Source organism: Ursus maritimus, unplaced genomic scaffold (assembly GCF_017311325.1).
Source record: "Ursus maritimus isolate PB19 unplaced genomic scaffold, ASM1731132v1 scaffold_14, whole genome shotgun sequence".
Lineage (NCBI taxonomy): Eukaryota > Metazoa > Chordata > Mammalia > Carnivora > Ursidae > Ursus > Ursus maritimus.
In genome coordinates, this window is record NW_024423786.1 from 55364432 (window position 1) to 55374782 (window position 10351).

Sequence of the window (10351 nt, forward strand, 5' to 3'; positions counted from 1 at the left end):
GGTGTCTTTTACCGAAACTATGTATGAGACTAGAGTGAGAAGGGCCCTGATTCAGGCGCGATCCTGGGGGCCCCCGGCCACCGAGCCAGGGAATAGCAAGGCCACCGCACAGATGGCCAGCCTCCTGGCCCCGGGGCCGGCCGGCAGCTGTGACTCCGGGAGCCCTGACACCTTCCCCGCACCCCCACCCCAGGGCTCAGGATGACCCGTGCAGGCAAGGCCAGAGGGGAGTGGACATGCGAGCAGGACAAGACTTTGAGCTTCCTGGGGCCACAGTCTCAGAGTCTTCCAATCAGCCGGCCCTGTCACTCTCCCTTCCACCCTGTTTTCTTTTCCTCCTTGCTCTTCTTGCTGCCGGAAATTATTTTATCTGCTCATTGGTTTATGGGCTAACGTCTGTCTCCCTCATGGCAAGATGAGGTCCACGGACGCCAGGACATTGCCCGTGTCCGTGGCTGCTGCACCCCTTGTTACTCGCTGCCTCTTGAATGAATGAATGAATGAATGAATGAATGAATGAGTCAGCCCGTCCGTGGGTCAGTCAGAACCCCTGGCAATGCTCTGGCCCGGGGAGTCTGCAGATAGCGAGAACACACACGCCTCAAGCCCTCCGTGGCGGGCCGCGTGGCCGGGGAGAGGGCGGGAGGGCCCTGCGCAGACAGACGGACGGATGGACGGACGGCCGCGCACGAGGCCTGGGCAGGCTGCAGACCTGAGCTCACCGCTCCCTTCCCCTGACGCGGCAGCCCGAGCCGGTAGGGCGTGCTGGGCCTGCCGCCCCGGGGTCACCTCCGCGCCAGCACGTGCCCTGCGAGGGGGCTGGACCGGGATGTCTCTGCGCCTTGGTCTCCTCGCCCAGAAACGGGGCTCCCCGACTGTCCCAGCCGGCGGGGGTCGGGTCCCGGTCCCGGTCCCGGCCCGCCGGCACCGCCCGCCCCGCCCGCCCCACTCACCCAGCAACAGCAGCTTCAGCTCCGCGCGGTCCCGCTTCTTCTGCTCCAGCAGGATCCTGTTGATCTCCTGGTCGATGCGGGCTGCCGCCTTCTCGTCCTCCGTCAGGCACCAGGGGCAGCAGCGCCAGGTCAGCGAGTGGGCCATGGTGGGGGCCTCAGCGGGCACGAGGCGGCATGGCCCCGGCCGCGGGGAGGGCTCCTGGCAGCGGCCCGCGGGGGGCCGCGCTCTTCGGGGGAGGGATCACCCCCAGGGACCCCTGACTTCCCAGCCTCGGGCACCGGGCACCCCGCTCGGCGAGGCCTCAGTGCCTGGCACAGGCGGGTGGGGGCAGGAGGAGGAGCCCAAGAAGGTGCGGAGGCTCAAGGCTCCCCGCCCATCTCCAGGCCTGCCCGCCTGGCCCTGCCAAACTGGTTGAGGGTGCGTGCCCCCGGGGAGGGCGGGCTGCCGGCAAGGAAAGGCCCCGACCACAGTCTGCCTCCCGCAGCGCCCGCTGGGCCCTCCTTCCTCATTCTGGAGAAGGGGTGGACTCCATCCTCTCTGGGCCTATGACGCCGCCTCCAGGCTGGCCCCAGGCCCACTCCTTCTTCCCCTCCTCCGAGCCAATTAGGAGAGATCAGCAGAATGCCAATAACGATTTTTTCGAAAAACAGCGAAGGCCGGGGGCTCCCATATATGGGAGTTCCTGTTACCCCCCATTTGCAGAGGAGCAAACTGAGGCACAAAGCCAGGAAGTGACTTGCAGGGGCAGCCCCGGCGGCTGCGGAAGGACAAGATGGGGCTGGGAGTCCGCGGGGCCCCAGGCTCTAAACGCTGGCCAGGCAGCCCTGGGCAGGGGCCATTCCTTCTTCCTGCAAACATTTATTGAGTGCCTACTGTGTGCCAGACACAGTTCTAGGCATGACAGGGAACAAAAGGACAAAATCCCTGGCCTCCCTCCCTCACATCCTAGACACAGACACAGGGGAAGAAGCACATTTCGTAAACATATTCCAGCCTGTTGGATGGGGATACATTCTGAACAAAACATAAAGCAGAGCAGGGGGTGGGGGATGTTGGGATGCTGGGGTCGGGGCTTTAAAAAGGGGGTCAAGGAAGGTCACACGGACCGGATGACAGGCGGCATGAGGAAGAGCCGGACAGGCAGCCTGGGCATCGGAGGACCTGGGGAGTCGAAGCCGTTCAGGAAGAGTTCAGGGACTCTCCCGACAAGGCCTCGGGGCCACCTGACCCTTCCCCTTGGGCCCCGGACCCGAGAAGCAGGACGGTGAAACAGGGCAGGAGAATACACAGCCGCTTCCCGGACGGACACTCACAGCAGAAGGGGTTGTCTCCAATCCTGTCGCTCCTTGCCCTGTTTGGGTGCAGAACACCCTTTGAGAAGTTCTAGAAAGCTCTAGAAAAGTCCAGAAAACCCCTCCCCTTGGAGATACGCGTCATTCGGGAGCCTCTGTGGACACCTCTCAGATGGCGGTAGCAAGGCTCAGAGAGGGTGAGCGAAGAGCCCGGATCACACAGCAGCAGCCGTCTGCCCTCCCCCACGTCCGGCCGGGGAGATGGTGTGGTTTTCTTTGCTGTTGATTCATAACGAATGGCAGATGGGAAGTTCGATAGGGGCCCCCCGCTGGGTCACTGGGGCTGGTAGGCCTGCCCTGCTCACCCGCCCTCCCGCCCACAACCGGATGGCTGTGAGGAGAGGTGCTCCCCAGGGCTGGAGGCTGGAGTGACTTCCCACTCTCGGGCCAGATGAAGAAAAGCAGAAATAGGTCCGAGCCGGGCAGAGCTGGGAGGGCCGCCAAACAGAAAGCACCAGCTTGGCAAAACCGGGAGGCCGGGCTGAGTCACAGACGCGGGCGCAGGAGGCACAGGACACGGAGGGCCCTGCCGACTGATTCCCGAGGGGACACCAGGCCCCCAGCAGTCACCGCAGGACCAGGGTGTGGGGCCTCAGCTTACCCTCTTCCGTAGCTCCCACTGGCCTCAGAGAAAATGACCCAGGTCTCCTCCCACCCCGGGGGCCCCGGCCTCTGTGAATCTCTCCAGCTTCGAAATAAATCTCCCTTCCGGTCCCTTAACAGGCGAGCTGCTTCCTGTCCCCGTGCCAGCCGCCGCTCGGGACATCTGTCACGTTTCAGTTCATTCGGGAATACCACGGTGCCCTTGTATGCCTAGTTTCCACACACATGCGACGCATAAAACATGAATATACAACCCAGTCAACTCTTGCGAGCCCCACAGCCACGTGATCGGCACCCAGGCGAAGACGAAGGATGTCGTCAGCCCCACGAAGGCGCCCCAATGCTCCTCCCTTCTGCCCCGCGGCCCCCACGGCTCCGACTTCCACGGTATTCTGTGTCCGGGGAGTACTTTTTTTTTTAAGATTTTTTTAATTTATTCGACAGGATAGAGACAGCCAGCGAGAGAGGGAACACAAGCAGGGGGAGTGGGAGAGGAAGAAGCAGGCTCCTAGCGGAGGAGCCTGATGTGGGGCTCGATCCCAGAACGCCGGGATCACGCCCTGAGCCGAAGGCAGACGCTTAACCGCTGTGCCACCCAGGTGCCCCATGGGGGAGTACTTTTTGGTAATAAGCTTTATCTTGTCCTTCATTTCTAAAATTTACATGGCACGGTTTTCACTTTCCTGGGTGTGCAGTTCTATGTTTCGACAGAGGTACAGAGTCGTGGAAATCGCCACCTGCACCGTGGCCAGAACGTGGCTCCATCCCCTGAGAATCTCCCTCCAGCTGCTTCCTCCTGGGTCCTTGGACCCTCACCCCGAACCCAGTCCCCGGAAACCGCTGATCGCCGTGGCTATGATTTTTAGAATATTTTCCGGGATGTCGTATCAAGACAAGCCTATTCGTAGGGAGCATTCAGGTTGGCTTCTCTCCCTTAGCGTTTGAGGTTCACGCCTACAGGCGGGACGTCCCAGGCCTCCTCTGACGGCCAGCGACATTCCTCCACAGAAGGCGGGGTGCTGTTTCCCGAGCGAGGGGACCGTGAACACGGCTGCTACAAGCACACATGTTTGTGTCTCCAGGATAAATCCCTCGAGGTGGGATTTGCGGGGCCAGGGTCGGCAAGGCCCCGAGGACAGCTTCCCAAAGCCGCCGCCCCACAGCGCGGGCAGCCGCGACGGATGACACACCCAGTTGCTCGGCGTCCCCTTCAACACGTGGTGCTGTCCCTAGTTTTCCTTCGAGCCATTCTGAGATGTGTGTGAGGGTGTCTCCTTGGGGAGTTCGTGCGCGTCCCCCGACGGTGTCCGGGCGCCGTCCGTGTAACCCTCTCGGGGAAGGATCTGGTCACATAACTCACCATTTCTTTTAGTGCCTTGTTTTCTTATGACCGCGTTTGGAAAATTTTTCTATAGTCTGGACACAAGTCCTTTATTGGTACGTGGTTTCCAAATATTTCCTCCCATTCTGTAAGTTGGCTTTTCATCGTCTTTTGTGGAGCGAAAGTTTTAAATTTCGATGCTGTTCGATGTACCCGTTTTTTAAATTCTGTGGATCATGCCTTCGGTGTTTTCTCTGAGAACTTTTCACCAAACCCAAGGCCGTGAAGATGTTCTCTGTTCTGTTCTTCTGAGAGTCTTACACGTTACATTTATTTATTTATTTATTTATTCATTTATTTATTCATTTATTTTTAAATTATCTTATTTATTCATTTATTTTCTTAAAAGATTTTATTTATTTGGGAGAGAGAGATAGCAAGAGGGAGCAGAGCAGGGAGGAGAGGGAGAAGCAGGCTTCCCACTGAGCAGGGAGCCCGATGTGGGGCTTGATCGCAGGACCCTGGACCATGACCTGAGCCGAAGGTGACGCTTCACCGACGAGCCCCCCAGGAGCCGTTACATGTTACAGTTAGATCTATGATCCTCGTGTTCATTTTTGGGTAGGTTGAGGTCCTTCCTCTTCTCTTCCCTCCTCCCCCCTCCCCCCCTCAGCCACCTGTCCCTCCTCCTCCCTCCCTTCCCCCTCCTCTTCTCCTTCTCTTTCTTCTCTTTCTATATTCTTTGTCGCCTTCTTCTTTTTCTTCTTCTTCTTTCCTCCTCCTCCTCCTCCCCCCTTCCTCTTCCTCCTCCCTCTTCCTCCTCCTCCTCCCCTGCTCCCCTCTCTCCAGTCCCCCTTTTCCTCCTCCCCTTCCTCTTCCCCTTCCCCTCCTCCTTCTACTACTACTTCTCCTCCCTCTCCCTCTCCTCCCCCACTTCCCCCTCCTCCCCTTCCTCCTCCTCCTGCTCTTCCTCCCGCTCTTCCTCCTCCTTCTGCAAACGGATGTTCAATTGTTCCAGCACTAGTTGGTAGAAACTCTGTCATCTCCTTTCAGGCCTTCACACTGCGCTGTGTATCTCGCGCACTCCCAGGAGGACCGTCGCGTCCGCTGGTGAGCTGATTCTCTTAGGTCAAGTCCCTCTTTGCTTCTTTGCTTTTCTTTCCAAATTCAGAACCAAACTAAAAAACCTGAGCATTTCATTTTTGCCATTTTGAACGTCGTCTAAGCAGAAGACTTGCACAAGGTGAACCCTGCACCGTCTGGTTTCTGTCTCTGGGTCCGCGTGGTGTTCGCCACACAACACACTGCCGCAGGAAGCTGTAAGTCCTCCGGCCCCACGGCCGCTCGGGGTTCCATTCGTTTGTTTCTCTGACCAGCACTTTACGCCTGTGGTGTGCAGCGGCCGGACTTTGTGCCAGTCGCAGGTGTGCAGCATACGGCCCGGGGCTGGGCTACATTGCGAAACGATCACCACGATGGGGTCCAGCTGACGCCTGGACCCCGTGTAGTCACACCTTGTTTTCCTGTGATGAGAACTCCTGAGATCGACTGTCAGCAACGCTCAGACATGTGGAGTGCGGTCCCCGTGCTGCGCTCTCCCCGCGCACGGCCGACGGCGTCTGGGGGACTTCAGCTCGGGGCTGCGCTGAGCAAGGCGGCGGTTGGCGCTCGGCACACGCCGTCGGGTGCCGTCTGCCTGACTTTCTGTGGGTAAATAGCTGCGTGCGGAGGCGCCAGGCTATGAGGTGTGTCCCAGATTCTCTCTTCCGCCAAAGTGCACGCACCAAAAACCCCCCCTCCCCCGCTAGCTCCGGTGAGTTCTCGTGGGCTGCGTCTGTCCCCCCCGTCTCCTTTATTCATCAACGACATGCTCCTTGCTGCTTCTCTGTTATTAGGAACGTCGTTTCTGCTTGGGGCACCTGGGTGGCTCAGTGGGTTGGGCATCCGACTCTTGGTTTCGGCTCAGGTCATGATCTCGGGTTCCTGGGATCAAGCCCCACCAGGGGCTCTGCACTCAGCAGGGAGTGTGCTTGGGATTCTCTCTCCCTCTCCTTCTGCACCCCCCACTTGCGCACGCGCTCTCTCTAAAATAAATCTTATAAAAATGTCTTTTCCGCGTAATGAGGAATAATATGTCCACGTCATTTCCGAGGACCTCCCGCTCCCCAGATGCTGGGAGTGCTGGCTGCTGAGGGCCGTGGCCGTCCCTCCCTGGACCCTGCCCGTGGCCACACCTAAGGTCATGCCTACCCCAGGAGTGGCCCAAAGGCAAGGCTGGGACACCAGGTTTGTGCCTGATGAATCATTTACTTGGATAAGACAAAGTCTCCATGCCGCGATGCCAAGGCTTCGTTTATATCCAAAAGAATGAAAAGCGGAACTCGGGGACTCGCTGAGCTGTGCTCGTAGCAGCAGCCGAAGGGCGGAAGAAACCCAGGTGTCCATGGACAGGTCAGCGGGGCAGGCTTCCTGGGCGTGGGAACCCGGCTCTGCAGGTTTTCCGACTTGAAATTCCCCTTAGGTTTGAACAAAGGCCCTGTGTTGTCATTTAGCCCCTGCCTGCGCCTAGATGGACAGGCCGCGGCTGGTGCCCAAGTCCCGCAACGGCTGGCGTACCGTCAGGGCAGGGGGCTGGCCACTCGGTGCCTTGGTCTCCCTGTAGAGCGGGAGGAGAGGCCCTCCCCCGGAAAAATGCGCGTTAGGGCTGCAGGTGGGCGGAGAAGGCCGGAGAGCTGGCGAGCGGCACCTGCTGGACGCGGGGGGCATGACGTCCAGGTGCGCCGGCAGCCTGGCGGAGCCACCTCCTCCCCGCCGCCCACTTCCCGGATGCTGCCCCCTCCCTGCCTCCACTGGGTCAGCCCCCATCACGCCCGCCAGGACCAGCCCTGTCCCCTCCGCTCCGGATCCCCGGCTCCCGCCCTCGCCCCTCGTCCGGCTTCCCCGAAGCGGCCACCAGAGGGCGCCCATGAGCACCCGAGTCAGGTCCCGCCCTGCTCTGCCCGCAGCCCTCCAGGGTTCCTAGGTCCCAGAAGGAAAAGCCCAAGTCTTCCCTGCGCGGTCCCCTAGGCCCTGCACGACCTGTTCCTGTCCCCTCCGCCAGACCTCCCCGCCTCCCTCTCTACCCCTGGCTCACTCTGCTCCACCCACACAGGCCCCCTGGCTGTTCCTCCAATAAAGAAGTCCACTGCTGCCCCAGGACCTTTGCATAGGCTGTGCCCTCTGCCTGAACGCCCTTCCCTCATTTCACTATTGTTACCCATCCTGCCTTTCTACTCTACTTTTATTCATCGATTAAGTCCTGGTGATACGCACCACCTCCTTTGCCATAACCGCAGTGCCTGGGACAGTGCCCGGCACCGTGGGCCTTCAAGGAGTAACCCACTGACAAACAAGGGAAGGTGCAAAAATTGAAACCCTCGTGCACTGCTGGTGGGATTGTGAAATGGGGCAGACACTGGGAAAGGGGCTTGGTTCTTCCAAAGTGAAACAGAACTACCATATGACCCAGCAATACTACTTGTGTCTATAGCCAACAGAACTGGAAGCAGGGTCTCAAACAGGTATTTGCACACCCATGTTCACTTCAGGATGACTGCCAAGAGCTGAGAGGTAGAAACACCCGAGTGTCCACTGATGGCGGAACAGTAAAGCAAGTGGTTCATCCATAAAATGATTATTCAGCCTTAGAACGGAAGGACCCTGACACCTGCCATGATGTAGACAGACCCTGACACCGGCCACGATGTGCACAGACCCCGAGGACACCGGGCTCAGCGAGATCAGCCAGACCCAGAAAGACACATCCTGCAGGACCCCACTCCCAGGAGGTCCCCAGAGGAGTCCCGTCCAGACAGACAGAGAGTGGATGGTGGGAGCCAGGGCTGGGGCAGGGGCTGGGGAGTCCGTGCTTCCTGGGACAGAGTCTCTGTGTGGAGAGATGGAACGTTCTGGAGACGGGGGGGGGGCTGCAGGACGGGGTGAGCATGCTTAACGCCGTGGAGCTGTGCGCTTAGAAGTGGTTACGACAGTGAGTTTTATGTGTACTTACCATTTTTTAAGAAGGAAAAGAGCCCACGAGAAGATTGCAGAGACAGGCCCAATGCTCCAGCCCGGCAGCCCAGACGAACGAACTGGAAGTCAGGGCTCCGTCAGAGAACCTCGGAGCAGGGGCCCCAGTGCCAAGGCCGGAGCCCAGGGTGGGAGGCACATCCCGGGGCAACTGCGACCGCTGCTCCCGTGAGCTCAGACACTGGCCGGTCACACGGGGGCCAGGCAAGACCCTCCAGAGCGCCAGCACCCTGCACTGCCCACCACCCACCCACCATGGCCAGCAATAGGAAATAAGCCAGAGGGGACCACAGCATTTAGGAACAAAATTTATTCCAATTTAAAACAATTCATTTCAGGAGAAAGATATGAAAAGTCAATTTCCATCAGCTATCTCTGGATTAAGGGGTCAGGGCCCCGACACGTTGAGCGAAGCCCGCCGCCCCACCCGCCCCAACATGGCAGCCTTGGCCCCCGGAGGTTGGCATGGAGCTAATGGGCCTGTCCCCCAGCGCGCACAACAATACATGCATTTCAAATGACAAAAGGTTTAAAAACAGTATTTTTATATAATATTCTTCTTTAAAATAGGTTAAGGTTGAAACCGTCTGAAATCAGGACTGTGTAATATACAAGTATAACCAGAGGTCGGCCGGGGCCAGCGTGCCTCCCGCACCACCACTCGGGGGCGCTGGCACGGGGATGCCTCTCGGGGGGCGGGGGGACCAGGGCCCCGGCAGCGGTTTTGCCTCCGCTGGGAACCTGACACAGTGGGAGGAGGATGGAGTTCCCCAGGGTGGAAAACGAGAAAAACAAACCTCACACAATGGGCGAGTGAGGGGCCCAGACCACCCCAGCCCCAGTGGCACTGGCATAGAGCGGGTCTCCGACCCTCTAGGGCACACAGCAGTGTCCCTGCCCTCTGGTCCTGGGCCCTCGGGGTTCCAGAAGTGCTGGGCGAGGGTGGCGTGGCGCTCCGGCCAGGCTTTGGCTCTGGGGTGCTTGGCACACTGCTCCCTCTGGGAAGAATTAATACTTCGGGTGCCCAGGCCCACATGCTCAGGTCAGCCTCCGAGCCCCAATCCAGTTCCCTTGTGATCTGGGCCCGAAAAAGGCGCTGAGACATCAAGGTGCCCACCCCGCGAGGACCCCAAGTTCCCTGGGCAGCCCCCGCCAGCAGCACTGCCTGTCCTGGCACTGAGGGCGCACGCTGGGGGCTATGGCACGCCAAACCCCTGCCCCCCGGGGCAGACACGACACCACGAGGGCCTGTTCTGCTCCCAGAGAGGACTAATCACTAGGAATGTCGCCGCCCCACCCTGAAGGGGCCCCCTGCAGTCGGCCCAAGACCCCTCCTAGCTCCCTCCTCCGACACCAGCAGGCCAGCCCCTGCGTCAGGAGAGCGGAGGGAGCGGGGCCAGGCACACTGGACCAGCATCTGGGTTGATGTCCGAGTTGCTTCTACTGTTTGTCGGCAGCCCAACCAACAGCGGCCACACAGACCGCGACCGCGACCGGGCCGTGTCCAGATGCAGGGGGTGGGTCCAAGGCATCACTGGCAGCTCATTCCCGCAACGTTGTGCAAATCAAAACAACACAAAAATACCCACAGAAAAACACTGTAGTGCTCAGTCCACATCGGATGAAAACGCCACCCCCCCAAACACAGCCCCCCGCTTGTTCCCACCCTCCAAGCCCCTCGGAAGAAGGGGGCCCAGGCAAGGCGGCCCGTGGCTCTGGCTCAGTGCGTGGCCGTGGCCGTGGCCAGGCCTGGAAGCCACCCGGGGTCGCGGCGCCAGCAGCCGCTGGCTGGCCCTCCATGGCTCTGGGCAAAGTGCGCGTCGTGCTGCGTGCGTGCCTCGGGGGCAGGGGGTCGGGAGCAGAAGTGGGAGAAGCGGGCGGAGGGCTGGCGGAGGCTGCGCCTGGGAACCACCGCGGGCGACTCCCTGCTCTGCCTCTCGGGGACAGACCTGAGAATATTCTGAAAAAGTCCCCACCCCACCCTCACTGTCTCCAAGTTGGTTTCAAAACAGAACAAATCAAAAGTGACTCCCAATCCAAGAGGGCCCTCTCC

The 10351-nt window shown here is 59.8% G+C and overlaps 1 protein-coding gene across 1 annotated transcript in view; it reads right to left on the bottom strand.

Moving 5' to 3' along the window:
* Positions 1-1553, bottom strand: part of GNA15 (G protein subunit alpha 15) — an 18834-nt gene extending 17281 nt beyond the window's left edge. The window contains exon 1 of the mRNA XM_040629628.1: positions 954-1553. Within this exon, the coding sequence (XP_040485562.1) occupies positions 954-1098 (145 nt within the window). The 5' untranslated portion in view covers positions 1099-1553. The remainder of the gene's footprint in view (positions 1-953) is intronic.
* Positions 1554-10351: the final 8798 nt, after the last annotated feature.